Raw genomic sequence first — 13960 nt, 5'->3', positions numbered from 1 at the left:
AAAAAATAGGGTAACATACAATACATATGTACTATTCCGGTCAGACGCGTTACGACGAAAATCTAGCTATTGAATTAAGCGTTCCACGTATAAGACGTTTTTAATATGACACTGAATAACGTTTCACTAGAGTTTTCTGCGCCAGCTGCAAATATAGTCGTCTTCTACAAGACGGTTATTATATAAGATACACAGCGTATCACCGTTGCTCACTTGGGATTTTTGCTAGGGCGACAATTGGTTCAGTTGTCGATCTCAAGCGATAGTATTGGCTAGTTGAGCTTCAACAACAAATGCAAATGAAATGCACATGTACCGGCATCCAGCTTATCAATTTATTGCGTACTTAGCCAAAAGGCCTCATTTTATCTTTTAATGCAGTGATATATGGACGATCGAGTGATATGGCACTAAAGAAGAGTGCAAGCAAGAGGTTGGTTGCCTACCAAGACCAGATGGTACCAGAACTTGACAGCATGACGCCAGACAGCCTATCACTAGCGAGCAACTCCCCAACTAATTCACAGGTATGTTCTGCTTACATTTAGACAAATGTAAACAACAGCAAAGCTTCTGCAGTGCTTGCTGCAGCTATCTTTGATGTGTCAAAACATTTTTATTGTGTTATTGTTATTATGATAAGAATCTTCTAAACACAATGCTGCGCTGAAGTAAAACAAAAAATAGATACATAGTATGAAGGTAATCACATATGTTCCAAAGGAAGAAGGTGCTTAAGGGTGTAAAAACTAAGAGCTTCGAAGTCTTTTATGTTTCAAATTTATCAAATACACATTTTTTAAGTGTGTTTCTGTTTTGCACACTTATCTAACCTAACTCACAGAAGTTGTTAGCTATGCATTCCATTGCTCATAATAAAACCATCAAGTAACTGCACTATTTCGTTTTAAAAACAAATATTTAGTCGTGAAAATGATGTTATTAGTTAGCGGCAGCGTTGCTTAGATAAAATTGTTACACTTTAGTGCAAAACTTGCATGAAGTTTTTCTAAAGTTCATAGATAGTTGCAGCACTGAGAAAGGGATCAACTCTCTGATTAGGTACAATGGGGCAATATGATTCATAGTGTGTTCTCTTCACTGCTCGACTAAGGCATACAAGTTGGCATCATGGCTTTCGGTGCATGTCAAATCGGCCTGTTTCAATAAAATAGCTATCCATTGTTGTTCATTGTCGCATGGCATAATATCAATACATAGAATAATATCTATTAACTGACTATAATCGCCCTGTTTATTCTCCAATTACTAGCCATGCTTCAGCGCGCACCTACAATGCTTTTCGCACTTGTTGTCATCTCAAGTCGCAACTGCAATACTACGGTCTGACTGTTCCGGCAGACTATTGTTATATCATCTGCACCCTCGATGCCCCTTCATGCCTTTCTCTCATAGCGTCTTAAGTTTTTACTGCTTGGTTCATGTTGTACTTATCTGCTAAATGGTGAGTGTGAATTCCCTAGTCAGGTCTCTAGTATGCGTGAACAGCGATACTGTCAGCGTGAAATTTCTATAAGACTCAGTGTGAAATGTTGATAATCCTAACCCATGATGGTAAATATTTTCAGTTTATTTGAAGTTTTCATGTCAGTTATTCGTTAGTGTTTCTAACCTCTTAGATAAGAAAACTGACAAGCTTTTAAGCACATAATGTTATCATTGCCGGCTCATCAAAGTTTTTTTTTAAAATTGTGAATTTTGTGAATTTTATCATAATATTCTTATAGTTGCGCATTTAAGCTGATAGTTATGATAGTCATCATTTCAAACTCATTCTGTGTCCTTGTAGACAAGGCTAATGACTGCAATTCAACATGATACTAGTAGCCTTGGCAGTCCCCGTGCACTGTGAGAGATCGTAATGAGTAATCAATATGCTCATGGTGGTGGTTAGCTGCCCCTGTTTGTGAAATAGAGTGACGCAGTTCAATTCCCATGTGAAGCAGTTTTTTAACGCTCTTAGTTTGGCTTCGAACATACAGACGGACACGGCTCTTATTATAGTAAAGATTATGAACAGACTAGCTACAGATTTTGTTATTTGCCTGCATAACGTTAACATCGCTAGCATTCTATATAAATATCAATTCTCTCCATTTTATAATATCAAAATTTCTCTAATAATCTGGCAGAGAGTACTTTAGCAGATACAGTGAGAATGCTCATGGTATGTCAAAATATGCATATTGTGGCACTTGGCGGATGCATAACTTCCTTCTTTCATATATTAATGTAAATTGACACGAGTTCCTTGTTTCACAATATGCAAGGCCTTGCTTCCTAGCGCACAGTTTAGTGCTAGGGTACAGTGAGCGGACTCATCAAGATTCTCTATCACATGGAGCCACCTCCTTAGTCACTCTATGAGTCGAGCATAAGAGGCACATGATTGTTAGTCAGCGATGCTTCTAGATAACCAATAAGCAGAGTTGGAACTTATTATCTTTAAATATGTAGCCCCCAATAACTCTTATCTCTCAAAATTTGTGTTCATAAAATGTTTTCTCCAATCAATGAGTTAGTAAATAATAAATATGCATTTCAATTATATGCAACTCGCATATTTTTGCAATTTTGCAAAAATATGCAAGTTGTATATGATTATATAAGTATATGTACTGTATATGCCCTCCATATGTAAGTATAAGCAATTAAGATTATAACTTCAAATTTTCTGTATATGTGTCATAAAATATCAAAAAGATTCATTATTATAATTTTTATTATTTATCTTTTCATAATAGTTATAATTGTTTTAAATATATTTAGATTTCGGCTTCAATATCAGATTTGAACATCAACAACAATAACAACAATAATACTAAAAACAATAATATTAATAATATTAAATAATGATGCAAGTAAATTAGATATAATAAAATAATGCTCTATGGAGGTACATAATACGCTGCAAGTACAAATTTAATTTTAATTTGCGGTTTCGGTGTTCTTTTATCTTGAGCACATCACAAATGGCTGCTAGCCTTTTACTTAGATGCAAGTGAGTTCAAATTCCTGTCTAGTAACTCAAAGTGTGACTAAGTTCAAACTAGTTTTTCGGGCCCGATTTCTTTTGATTCTGAGTTAATTCTTACGAGCAATAAGGCCCGGGCTGTTGACATCAGTGACTTGGTGCAATAATCACACTCATTTCAATACTAAAATGATTTTTAGTGCTCTGACAATCGGGTTCACTCAAGAAAATGTGTATTATCGACAACGCTTGGAAGAGTCGTGCGTGTGACAATACGCTTAATTCATTGAATCGGCAGCAGTCAACCGGTGCGAGCTTGTATTCTAGGCAAATAGAGCGAGCATTGAGTAAACCTTGCTAGACATAGACAATAGAAAACATAGAAACGTTCAGCCGCGCGTTAAATAACATGGCAGACTAGTTAATTGTGTTGACTAACACTCTCTATGACCAGCTTATTAATTCTTATAATTGTCATACCGCGTTGTAGACAGAAATCAAAGCAGTAACCAGACAATTTTTGGTTCACCTTGGGTGCAGACTAGTGACATTTTGGCCTCGTCAATATTTTTCATTCACTGCTTCGAACCGCGAGCTGAAAAACCGGGTAACCGATTCAGTGCAGAATCGTTCAACCTAAGAAATACGAAGACAAATCTAGGAAGTGTTTGGATTCAACTCGGTGCTGTCACTGCACTTAGTTCACCAAATTGGCTTGTGTGTTCTCACAGTCTCTGTAGCAACTAATTCCATTCTCCACCCTTTAGTTTAACTAGGGAATACTGAGAAAGTATTTTAATAAAAATTTCATATTTTCTCATTTGTCTAGAATATAAAAAAGATAGCAATATTAAATATTTCAAAAATTGCTAAAAGATTATGCTGTGGGTTAATTGCGAATTTTCTTAATAAAATCGCCAATTTATATAAAATTAATTTTTAGGTATCAGACTTGTGGAAGCCTTGTAGAGATGCAAGCAGCGCAGATCTTGATGACCTTGTAGCTATTCTCGGCTCGGAGAAAGATCAGAGTGAAGTGAAAATGGAACCATTTGAGCCTCTTCTATGCTCAGCAGTTAACAATACATACATACAAGCAGAGAATTCCTACGCAACTTCTCAATACAACTACAGTTCTTGTGACAGCGCAGCGCAGCAAATGGTCATCAAAGCCGAACCTCTCTCTCATCCTCCCTACCCATTCGATATTCAACAAGAAAACGTTTACCAGATGAGACCACATCAGCTTCCGGTAACCAGTGACTTTCACCATATGTCAATGCCGAGGCAAGATGGCTGTTACCAAGTAATGAGCAGTTTCCCATCTTCGGCATGGAGTTACATGTGTCCCACACAATCATCTAACTGTTCCCATTCATACCCATCAACCACCTACCAAGAGCAGACAACTTTACAAGTAATTAATTCTTTCATCTTCTGTTAATAAAAAGTAAATAAAATACATTTGGATTAGTTGAGGGATCTTTATTTCTCAATTTACTCTTTTCAGAATAAACACTGAGTATCAGAAGTTTCTAGCTCTCACATGCATTAGATCCTCACTTGGAATATTCCATCAGTTTCCATCGAAGATTGTAAAACTTCCAAATTTCAAAGCTGTACCTTGGTATGAGACAACGTCTACAAAATGCCAAGTGATATGCAGATAAAGTTCTCTGTATGAATAAAGTGTGTGTTACTGTATATTGTTATATGTCTATAGTGTATGTTACTGTATACTGTTATATGACTATAGTGTATATTATTGTATGCTGTTTTATGACGTTAGTGTATATTACTGTATGTAATTATGACTGTGGGTATATTACTGTATATTATTATATGATTATAGTTTATATATTTTAATGTTGTTAGATAGCCTGATCGCATAGCTCAAAAGTATTTGTTATTTTCATATTTTTGGTTTAATATAACTATAATTAGGTTCAACCACAAGTTATTAGGCTATCAAATTATTATACATTCAATTTAGTTAGCTACTAAGCAAATAAGTTTCTATGGAACAATTAATTAACAAGACAATATTTTTTTCCTGTAAATAAACAAATAATGGAAGTTAGGACTTTCTTAAAACAAGAGAATAAAAAACTATTAAACTCTCAAAAAAGTCTTTTTTGACATCAGCATTATCAGTGTAGATAATTGGCATCCGTAGCTAGGAACAGGTTTATTCATATTTTATATAATAAAATGCTTGCGTTTGAGAACTTGTTAGTGAATATGACTGTTGATTTTGAATGATGTTTGACTGATTAACAGCATATCAAATTAACTGTGTTTTCTCTTCATACCATTATCTTTTTTGACAGCACACATCCTTGCAATGCCACACTCCGAGTCAGCACAGCCAACTACCGACTATGCAAGAACTCACATCTCCTTTTCCTACTCCAGATCACTCACCCCCATACCCTCCTCCATCGCCATCCCAACACCAACCAACTAGCCATCAACCCTTAATGACTCCAATACCAGGCGTCAAAAGATTTCCACCTCAGTCGGTTAGCAAACGGCGTGGAATTCAACCTACACCTAGAAACACATATCCTAACTGCACTACAATTAAATACAATCGGCGGAACAATCCAGATTTAGAAAAAAGACGAACCCATTACTGCGATGTTGAAGGTAAGAAACAGTTTGAAATAGATAGTGGTTGCACAAGGCAAGCACCTGTTATAGCGTGTCAAGGCACACCTTACCCATTGTATTTTACTTTTGCTTATCGTTATCTCAGGTCTTCATTTTTCAACACGGGTTAGCCTAGAGAACTGCCCGTCAATTACAGTGTGGAGTTTGGTGTTTCTTGTCATTGTTTCAACCCTGACTAGATAAATTCTTTTTGAGCATAAAAGTTCATATTTCAAAGATTTCACTTCACTCAGTGAAGCGAATGGAAAGAGCACGCAATATGATCTTTATAGTTATCAGGCCTGACCGGGAATTCTGTTTGCTCTGCTATCTAGAGAGACCCTTAAGGGCCACGGTGCAGACCTCTTATACATTAATCATGCCAGTTCACATAAATGCAACCCTTGGTCATTTGGCGACTTCCTCGGTAGCCATTTTGTTTAAAATTGATTGCGTAACGCAATGCAGAGTTGTAAAAAGATTGAGATTGACTATAAAACTAAAAAGTATAGTAAGATTGTGTATGGGAGCCTTCTATCAACTATACTTACTTCTAAACAAAAAGATAATGAACTATCTGCAAGATCTATTTGCAATTGGAAAGTTATGTTTGTACATGCAGGTGGGCACTTAACTCCAAGAAGATATCATCAATGCAAGGTTTAGCGGAAGTTATCTTTCTCGTTATTAGGAGAAAATATTGATAGTCCGTTGTGTAATGCCCTTACTATAAGATAAAGCAGCCTTATCCGTTATGTAAAGACGACTCTTCACTCTTGCGAGCTATTAATGAATCTTTTCCATTGTCCCTAAGGCACCGTGTTTACTCGTCTCTTTCTTTCTCATATCAGATAATCAAAATATGGAAAACATCATTTTCTCTAAGAGCTCATGAAAAGTGAAAAGGCTCAGGTATTAAGTAGATAAAGCATTTAATTAAATTTAGGCAAACAGTCGATGTTTAAGACAAAAGAACATATTCGATCCATTTTTGAAACTTGATAAATCAGCCCTCCTTTCGACAGAAATATTTCCGCAAGGTTATTTTAGTTGCGTTTTCGCAATCAAATAACTGTAAAAAGTTAAGATTTATAATTTGGTTCTTCTTTAAAAAATAAGCGATGTATTGCTTCTAAAAAGTAGGAGAGACGACGCCGGACATACAAAGTATTCATTACTGTATTTACTTGTAGGTTGCAGAAAAGCTTATACAAAAAGCTCGCACCTGAAGGCACACCAGCGGATACACACGGGTCAGTGTCACAATACGCTAGCGTGTAGTTTACTACTTGAAAAAAAATAAAAATTGGGTAGTATAATATTTGCAGTATCTTACTAATGTGGTAACTAAAGCAGTTTACATTGACAGTGATGTTTATTAGGGCCTCAATCTTCTATTTATTAAGGTGTCAGATTAAGTTTGTTAGGACCTCAGGCTTCCGCTTATTAAGATCACGAACATCTTGTTATCGAGACCTCACACTTTTGTTTAGCAGAGCTAAAGAATGTAAGCTATAACGAGCAACAAAAAATTACAATAAGCTTATTTGGCTAACAGCATTCGGGCCACTATTGTGATGCAGCCGGCTTTTTGTCTTGAAAAGGTTAAAATCAAATGGAGAGAGTTGTTTTGGTGCACCAGCTTACTCGAGCGTTAACTACTTACAACTTATTGCATACTACTAACAAAACGGTAGCACCATCATGGTGCAATCGCGCCCAACAGTCATTGATGTTATTAGCTGAACTATATACTGAGTAGCCTTACGAATAATTCCAAACATTATTAGCGTAGAAGGGAGAAATACTGTAAATAATGTATTACGATTGGATAACGAAAAGCTAAAAAGTCCTTGTATAATATGAACTCTGTTACAAATGGAAAAACATGTAATTGGGAAATGGGCAATCAATTGAGAATTTCAGCTTGAGCAAACGGGTGTTACAACACCCAACTAGACGTTATCACACGAAATGGTTAATCTTTGTAATCCTTCCCAAGGATGTAGACAGAGATTGCGTGGTCAGGTGTGACTCTAAGAGGAAGAAACTCGATTGAAAAGTTTAAATTTTAGACAACTGTTTTAGTATTTATTAAGCCATCAAATGATGACTTCCCTGCTAAAAGGGAGCACCCTTCTTCAACACCTGCTTTGATGATGGGAAATGCAGACTCTATATTAGACCAAACGACATAAGTCAGCATGTCTTGCCAACGCATGAAGACAGCTGTTTAAAGTTTATGAGCGCAAAATCTGAAGCAGTTGGCACGAGTCATATTAATTTATAAACAATGTTCTTGTTTGTTGTTGATCTCTTATGAATCACCGGAAAGCGGAAAGTCTAATAATTTGTAATTCTGTCAGAAAATGAACGGGATTTTAGATTCATATGTCAATCTTTTCCTGGTTCTTTCAATAGACTAATACTATATTGGGTTGGTTGAACTTTGACCAAAGATTTGACAATGCTGATAATAGCTGTTTCCATGGCGACATATCAATAGACAATATTTCGCAACTTTTTTCTCTCGATGTTATTGTTACTCATGTCACAGCTCTACCGCTGTTTCTTCATGTTTGTCCAGTTCTAGATGTATTAAACACCAACTAAAAAGGCTAAGATAATTTGCTCTTTTTGCAAAACTAGACAGATTACCTGCCACTTTACTACTTGCACAATATAAATATTATAATATTTTGTTCACACTTCATCAGCTTCTCATGGTGTTCACAAAACAATTTTAAAGTTCACTTCAAGGCTGATTGAAGATTTGGTGGTTGTAGGAGAGAAGCCCTATCGTTGCCCATATCCTGCGTGCGACTGGAGGTTTGCTAGAAGCGATGAGCTGACGAGACATGTACGCAAGCATACCGGGGCTAAACCATTCAGTTGCAAAGTATGTGAGAGAAAGTTTGCTCGGTCTGACCATCTGGCACTACACATGAAACGTCATGAGCCGAAGGGCTCATCATCTAGCTCAGACTCAACTATCACAGATATGGTAAACAACGGCGGCTCTCCTCTTCATATTAAACATGAGATGTGAGGGGGCCTTGCGACTAACTCCCTAAGATAAAAAGTTTAAACTATGGTTCTAAGGCTAAGCTACAGTAATACCAAGAGAAGAATTTTTTAGCGCATATGAATTCTCAGAGTTATATATATATATTCTTTGATTTAAGAGTCTAAACGACCTAGCCTATACAGAAGATGTTTTGTACATAAAGTTTTCAACAGAAAGTATATTATTGTGTACTCAAACGTAATAACCCTCTCACTTCATGAATAATCATATATTTTATAAAGAATTATCCTAATATATACTATATTATACAAACTTACTATGCACTCTTGATGCACACGAATATATGCAATTTTTCTACTGTTTATGTAATAAATCTAAATAATTTATAGCATTTGTGATTTGCACATAAAAATCAAACAAAATTATCATATAATTTGTATCTGACCTATTCATACCCATTGTACCGCATTTTATACTTTTATCACAATATGTAGTGACTGAGTGTGTGTACAGGACTGAGTCTCAGCTATTGTATGAAACACTAGGTAGTTACATGTATATACTGTAGGTATTCGTTTTCATCATCATTATTATTGTTCTTTCAACAAGTTCTCTAAAGAAATATGTTCATTTTAACTTTTGAGCTGCAGCTAGTTCATTCGATTTTTATACTTGCCAATAAAACTTTTTTAAGAAAGCTGACACGTTTTTAATGACTTATTTATAAACAATGCATTCAAAGTAGCCATAATTCAGCATATAGCATTTCATTTTTGATAACACGAGTCTTTGGCAAAAGTCCAAATAAACCTATAGTGTGGCAATTATGACAAGGCTTATTCACTTTTTGACAACCAGTAAGCAGTGCTCTGAACTTTCTGATGGCTTATTAACTCTCAACGGGTGAACCTTTACTGAATTAATTCTTTGGGCTGTTGAGCTGCTAGAGATTGTTTCTTGTAAAATCGATAAAGATGGCTGCCCTATTCTTTGTTTAAAGTCTTAAAAATCTATACATAGAATTTAAAATTTCCAGTTAATTTCTCATGATCTTCTGAAAATTTTTATTGTTCTTGCAAGCGTCTAAAGCAGGGTCTTGACCATTACAAAACACCATAACTGCGCATTCATAAGCACTCACTGTACATACATGCATGAGAACTCATTACAAAATCGAGTTTTGAGTTGATTTGGAGTTGCACCCACAACACGATGTTCTGAGTTGATTTGGAGTTGCACCTACAACACGATTGAGAGTTGCGAATGCTGCTCAAAGCTCGAGTATAAATAATTGTATTACAATTAGCATGCCGCGTATGGTTGAAATGAAAATCTACTAGTTTTAATATATGATGTTAATAAAAATACGATACAAAGATTTTAATATCATCGATTGGAATGGTGATAATACCTCACTCCCTATTTTCAAATGATATGGAAGTTACAGCACAAGTTCATTAGCCTGCGGAACACAGCATCTAACAATTTTGTAGAATACAGTACGAATGTTTAGAAAATCAACAGTGTCAGTTGATTCACAGTATGAACTTCATACTAATGCGCATTTGCAGTACGCATGCTGTTTCAAGTTTGGAAAAATCCGCATTCGCAGTATGCTTGAATTGCTGAGTTTCAGTTAATGCATCATGTAAGTCAGTAGGAGTGCAGGTGTGGCAGCACTAAACATCTACTGTGCATTAAAAACTGGTAATGCTCTGCAAAATTAGTGCGTATTGTACTGAGATAAAGTGGTGCAGTTCTAATGCATCATAACCCTGGTTTAAAACTATTAAATAAAATTGATTTCTGTGCACACTAAGACAATAGTAAGACTATAAATCGGCTTGATCGATGTTTGAAAATGAGTCAGAACATGAGAGAGTTGTCCATCGACATGCCACAGTTCTTTTAGAGAGGACTAGCTTGCTCAACTATTGCAGAATATTTCCCGTCTGACCTTCAATAGACATTTGCTGATTGGGAAGTCAATAATGACATCACAAAACCAGCACTTTAAATTATTGCTTTTATTGAATAACATGTTTTTGTCGAGAAATAGATCAAGTGTTTTAATATGTCCTTGACATTTGTAGTGATAGTCCAGTGATTAGTGATGTTGGTTTGAGTGTTAGTGATTGAGAGGTCTTTAAAAGTGAATTACATTATCTAACAATATTTTACTTCATGCATGCAGTTTGAGAACTGTCTGCATGTTGTCGCAGCAGGCATGCAGTGGGAGCACTGTCTACATGTTGTCACATTATTCATACAGGGATAGCACTATCTCCAACAAGTGTAACTTATGCTTATAGGAGAAATTCTTTATAACTTACAGACCATCACTAGGCACTCTTAATAAATGTAATGAGCTATTATCATCATACAGACATTCATCTAAGTTCTTGCTACGCAATTGTATCACTTAACTATTTGGCTTTTGGCTTCTGTACCCTCATCCAATTATCAGCTTATTTAACTCAGCATAACAGCATATTACTGGTGTATGAAATTCATTTTAGACATTTATCTGAAGAGTGTGATACTTATTGTACCACATGAAACTACTAGTAATAAAATGTTTAACTTATAGAGTGAAGTTCCACTTATACATATTTTATAATTTAGCTCTGATTTATCTTTAAGCACTCTGTAACGAATTGTGCAGCATCCACTTTGTCTATATATATATATATATATATATATATATATATATATATATATATATATATATATATATATATATATATATATATATATATATATATATTTAGTTAATAGGTCTATGGTCTCCATATACATGTAGTTTCTTACAGGATCAGCCAAGCATTGAATATTATTGGCTAGCGATGCCAATTCGTTGGGTGGTTATGTGCCATGTAACATATTAGACAACCTACATGAGCCGAGTGTGCTGAAACACAGATAGTGTTTAACTGATTTCTGATAACTGAAGTTCTGCTTGAAGATACGCAGCAAACAGAAACTTCTTCAGCAATTTTTTTCTCTGGCCATTAAAAAGTTTAAATTGCTACAATTGAAGTAGCAGCTCCGGGTCCAGTTTATATTACAAAATCGATTAGATTTGATCGATGTTGCCCTTTTTTATGATTCTTGTATGGTATAGTTTGTAGAACATTTGGTACAAAGCAAACTATCGCCGATAGAGTAATACATGTAGACAAAAAATTGGCAAGTAATCAACAACTTTTTAAACTAAGCAATGTTATCTTACTTGCTTTTCATCCAGTGAAAATTAAGCTTTTGTCATTTTCTAGAATTTATTTTTACTTTAAAAGATAAATATTATATTTTTACTTTAAAAGATAAGTATTATAATTTTCCTAAAGAGTAGGAGAGACTACAAAAGAGTCTAAAGTGTCACAGCTTTTAGTGATTGCTACACCCTTTTAGTGGCCAGTACACCCTTTTAGTGGTCAGTACACATTTTTAGAGGTCAATACACACTTTTAGTGGTAACTGCAAACTTCTAGTGATAAGCATATTCTGTCAGTAGCCATAATAATTCTATAGCAGCTCTAATGACTTTGTACATACATACATTGTACAACAATGTTAGCTCGTATTTCATACTCTACTTGTTGATGAGCAGAGGAAGTACCATGGCAAGCTGTTCTCTACCCACGAACTTGCGTTACCTTATTTCTGGTTTGTCTTATTGTTCAGATGTCTCAATGGTCAGCCTTGAACCTGCAATGGTGCCTTTTGCAATATTAAAACCTAAAGTTTCCTCGTGGAATTTTGATAAGGAAAGGTTTCTCCGCACTTATACTCTCGGTGTCTTCAATATCATCATTACTATCACCCTCAATATCACTCCCACTATCATCATCCCTGTCATCATCACTATCATCAATATCATCATCATTTCAATTAGCTGAAAACCTTGCAAGTTCTAAAGTAAAAAGCTGATTAACTCTTGTATCATCTCGCTATCACGCTAGCTTTCCATATGTTAGGTTTCAGAGGAATTGCTGTAGGTGTGTGTTTTAGCGATCCGAAACTTCTGGTTCATATCACCCCACTTGGGATGGTACATTTCAACTCCATAGCTGTCAAACGAGATACTTTGTAGTCTTTAAAATAAAAGATTTAGTATTAAGAATTTAAACTAAAAGTTTAATTTTTGTATTCTTATGCTTAAATGCTTTGAATTCAAACATGCCAAATTATTTGTCTAAGGAATATGACTCCCTACTTGATATGCAAAAATTCGATCAAAGATAAAAACAAAAAAGCTATATTTTAATAAGTAAAACTATAATTTGCTTACTTAGCAAAATTAAATAGTTTTACAAAGTTACATTTAAAGAACATTAAATGCCATGAAAAAGAGAAAAAAAATTGAATCAATCAATGGTTTTGATTAATCTCGAAATAGTTTATATCATTTACTGGTCATTCCATCATTTTCTCTGACTAATGAAATCCTCAAGAGCAGGCATATATTCTTATGGATCTCACCTTGGTGAAACATAAATGCCTGAGAGGCGCGTTAGGTTTATAAAAAGTTTGAATATACCTGACTAAAATAATGTTAGGTATATTCCTGACTTGAAATGTTTTTTGGATACACGAACAAAGACTCCACAATTCTGTGGCAATGAATAATAAAAGCATAACCTGAGGGTGTAATCTGTATGTTCTACGTAGGTCTATTGCTTATCAGAAGGGGGCTGATGACAAAACATTGTATCGACAGAGTTTTGTAGTCTTTATCCAACCATAGATTATAAATTGCTAAATATACCAAATTGTACCGTGTAACAAAGCTTTGCAAGCGATATGTACATGTACATATATCTAGGTCAAGGCCATCATGATTGGAAAGTGTATAGAGTAGCTGGTTTGGCTAACAAGGCAAATATTTTTCAACAGTGTTGCGGTATCTATTATTATTGGTTAACCATTAAACTAGAGTTCACTGTGATGGGCAGTCATCATTTAACAGGAAAATGCAGCGGTTGCTGAGAAGACACTTTTTGGCTTAGTTAGATATTTATATTAAAATTAAAAAACAATGAGGTTGAAATTTCAGAAGAGGCAGAAGAGGCTTGGTTGGCAAACATTTGATGACTTCTGCAAGCTAACAAGAATAATATTGTTAAAATTTCATGTCTGTATTTATAGTGTAAACAGAGACAACTGAGAGAAAACAGAGTTAATATTATAGTATAGCATTTATACTTCCTTGTCATTGTTTCAATAACACGGTTTTATAGTGGGTCAAGTAGTCATTTATTTCACTTTTACTTCCTTGAAAGTTT

General features: G+C 35.0%; 1 protein-coding gene across 1 annotated transcript; it reads left to right on the top strand.

The window, feature by feature from the left end:
• Nucleotides 1-404: 404 nt before the first annotated feature.
• Nucleotides 405-9227, top strand: LOC137406932 (Kruppel-like factor 3). Its single transcript, XM_068093534.1, has 5 exons — nt 405-527; nt 3939-4412; nt 5326-5644; nt 6841-6900; nt 8434-9227. The coding sequence occupies exons 1-5, from the start codon at nt 405-407 to the stop codon at nt 8694-8696; spliced, it is 1239 nt and encodes a 412-aa protein (XP_067949635.1). The 3' UTR covers nt 8697-9227.
• The last annotated feature ends 4733 nt before the right edge of the window (nt 9228-13960 follow it).

Source organism: Watersipora subatra, chromosome 10, assembly GCF_963576615.1.
Source record: "Watersipora subatra chromosome 10, tzWatSuba1.1, whole genome shotgun sequence".
NCBI classification, from domain to species: domain Eukaryota; kingdom Metazoa; phylum Bryozoa; class Gymnolaemata; order Cheilostomatida; family Watersiporidae; genus Watersipora; species Watersipora subatra.
The sequence above is the reverse complement of the archived record's forward strand: the minus strand, read 5'-3'. Positions and strand labels throughout refer to the sequence as shown.

Excerpts from the sequence above, each read along its gene's own strand:
- LOC137406932 (XM_068093534.1), top strand. The coding sequence starts at position 405 with ATGGCACTAAAGAAGAGTGCAAGCAAGAGGTTGGTTGCCTACCAAGAC. Across the intron at positions 528-3,938 it reads ACTCCCCAACTAATTCACAG|GTATCAGACTTGTGGAAGCC; the intron begins GTATGTTCTGCT and ends ATTAATTTTTAG. Across the intron at positions 5,645-6,840 it reads CCATTACTGCGATGTTGAAG|GTTGCAGAAAAGCTTATACA; the intron begins GTAAGAAACAGT and ends ATTTACTTGTAG.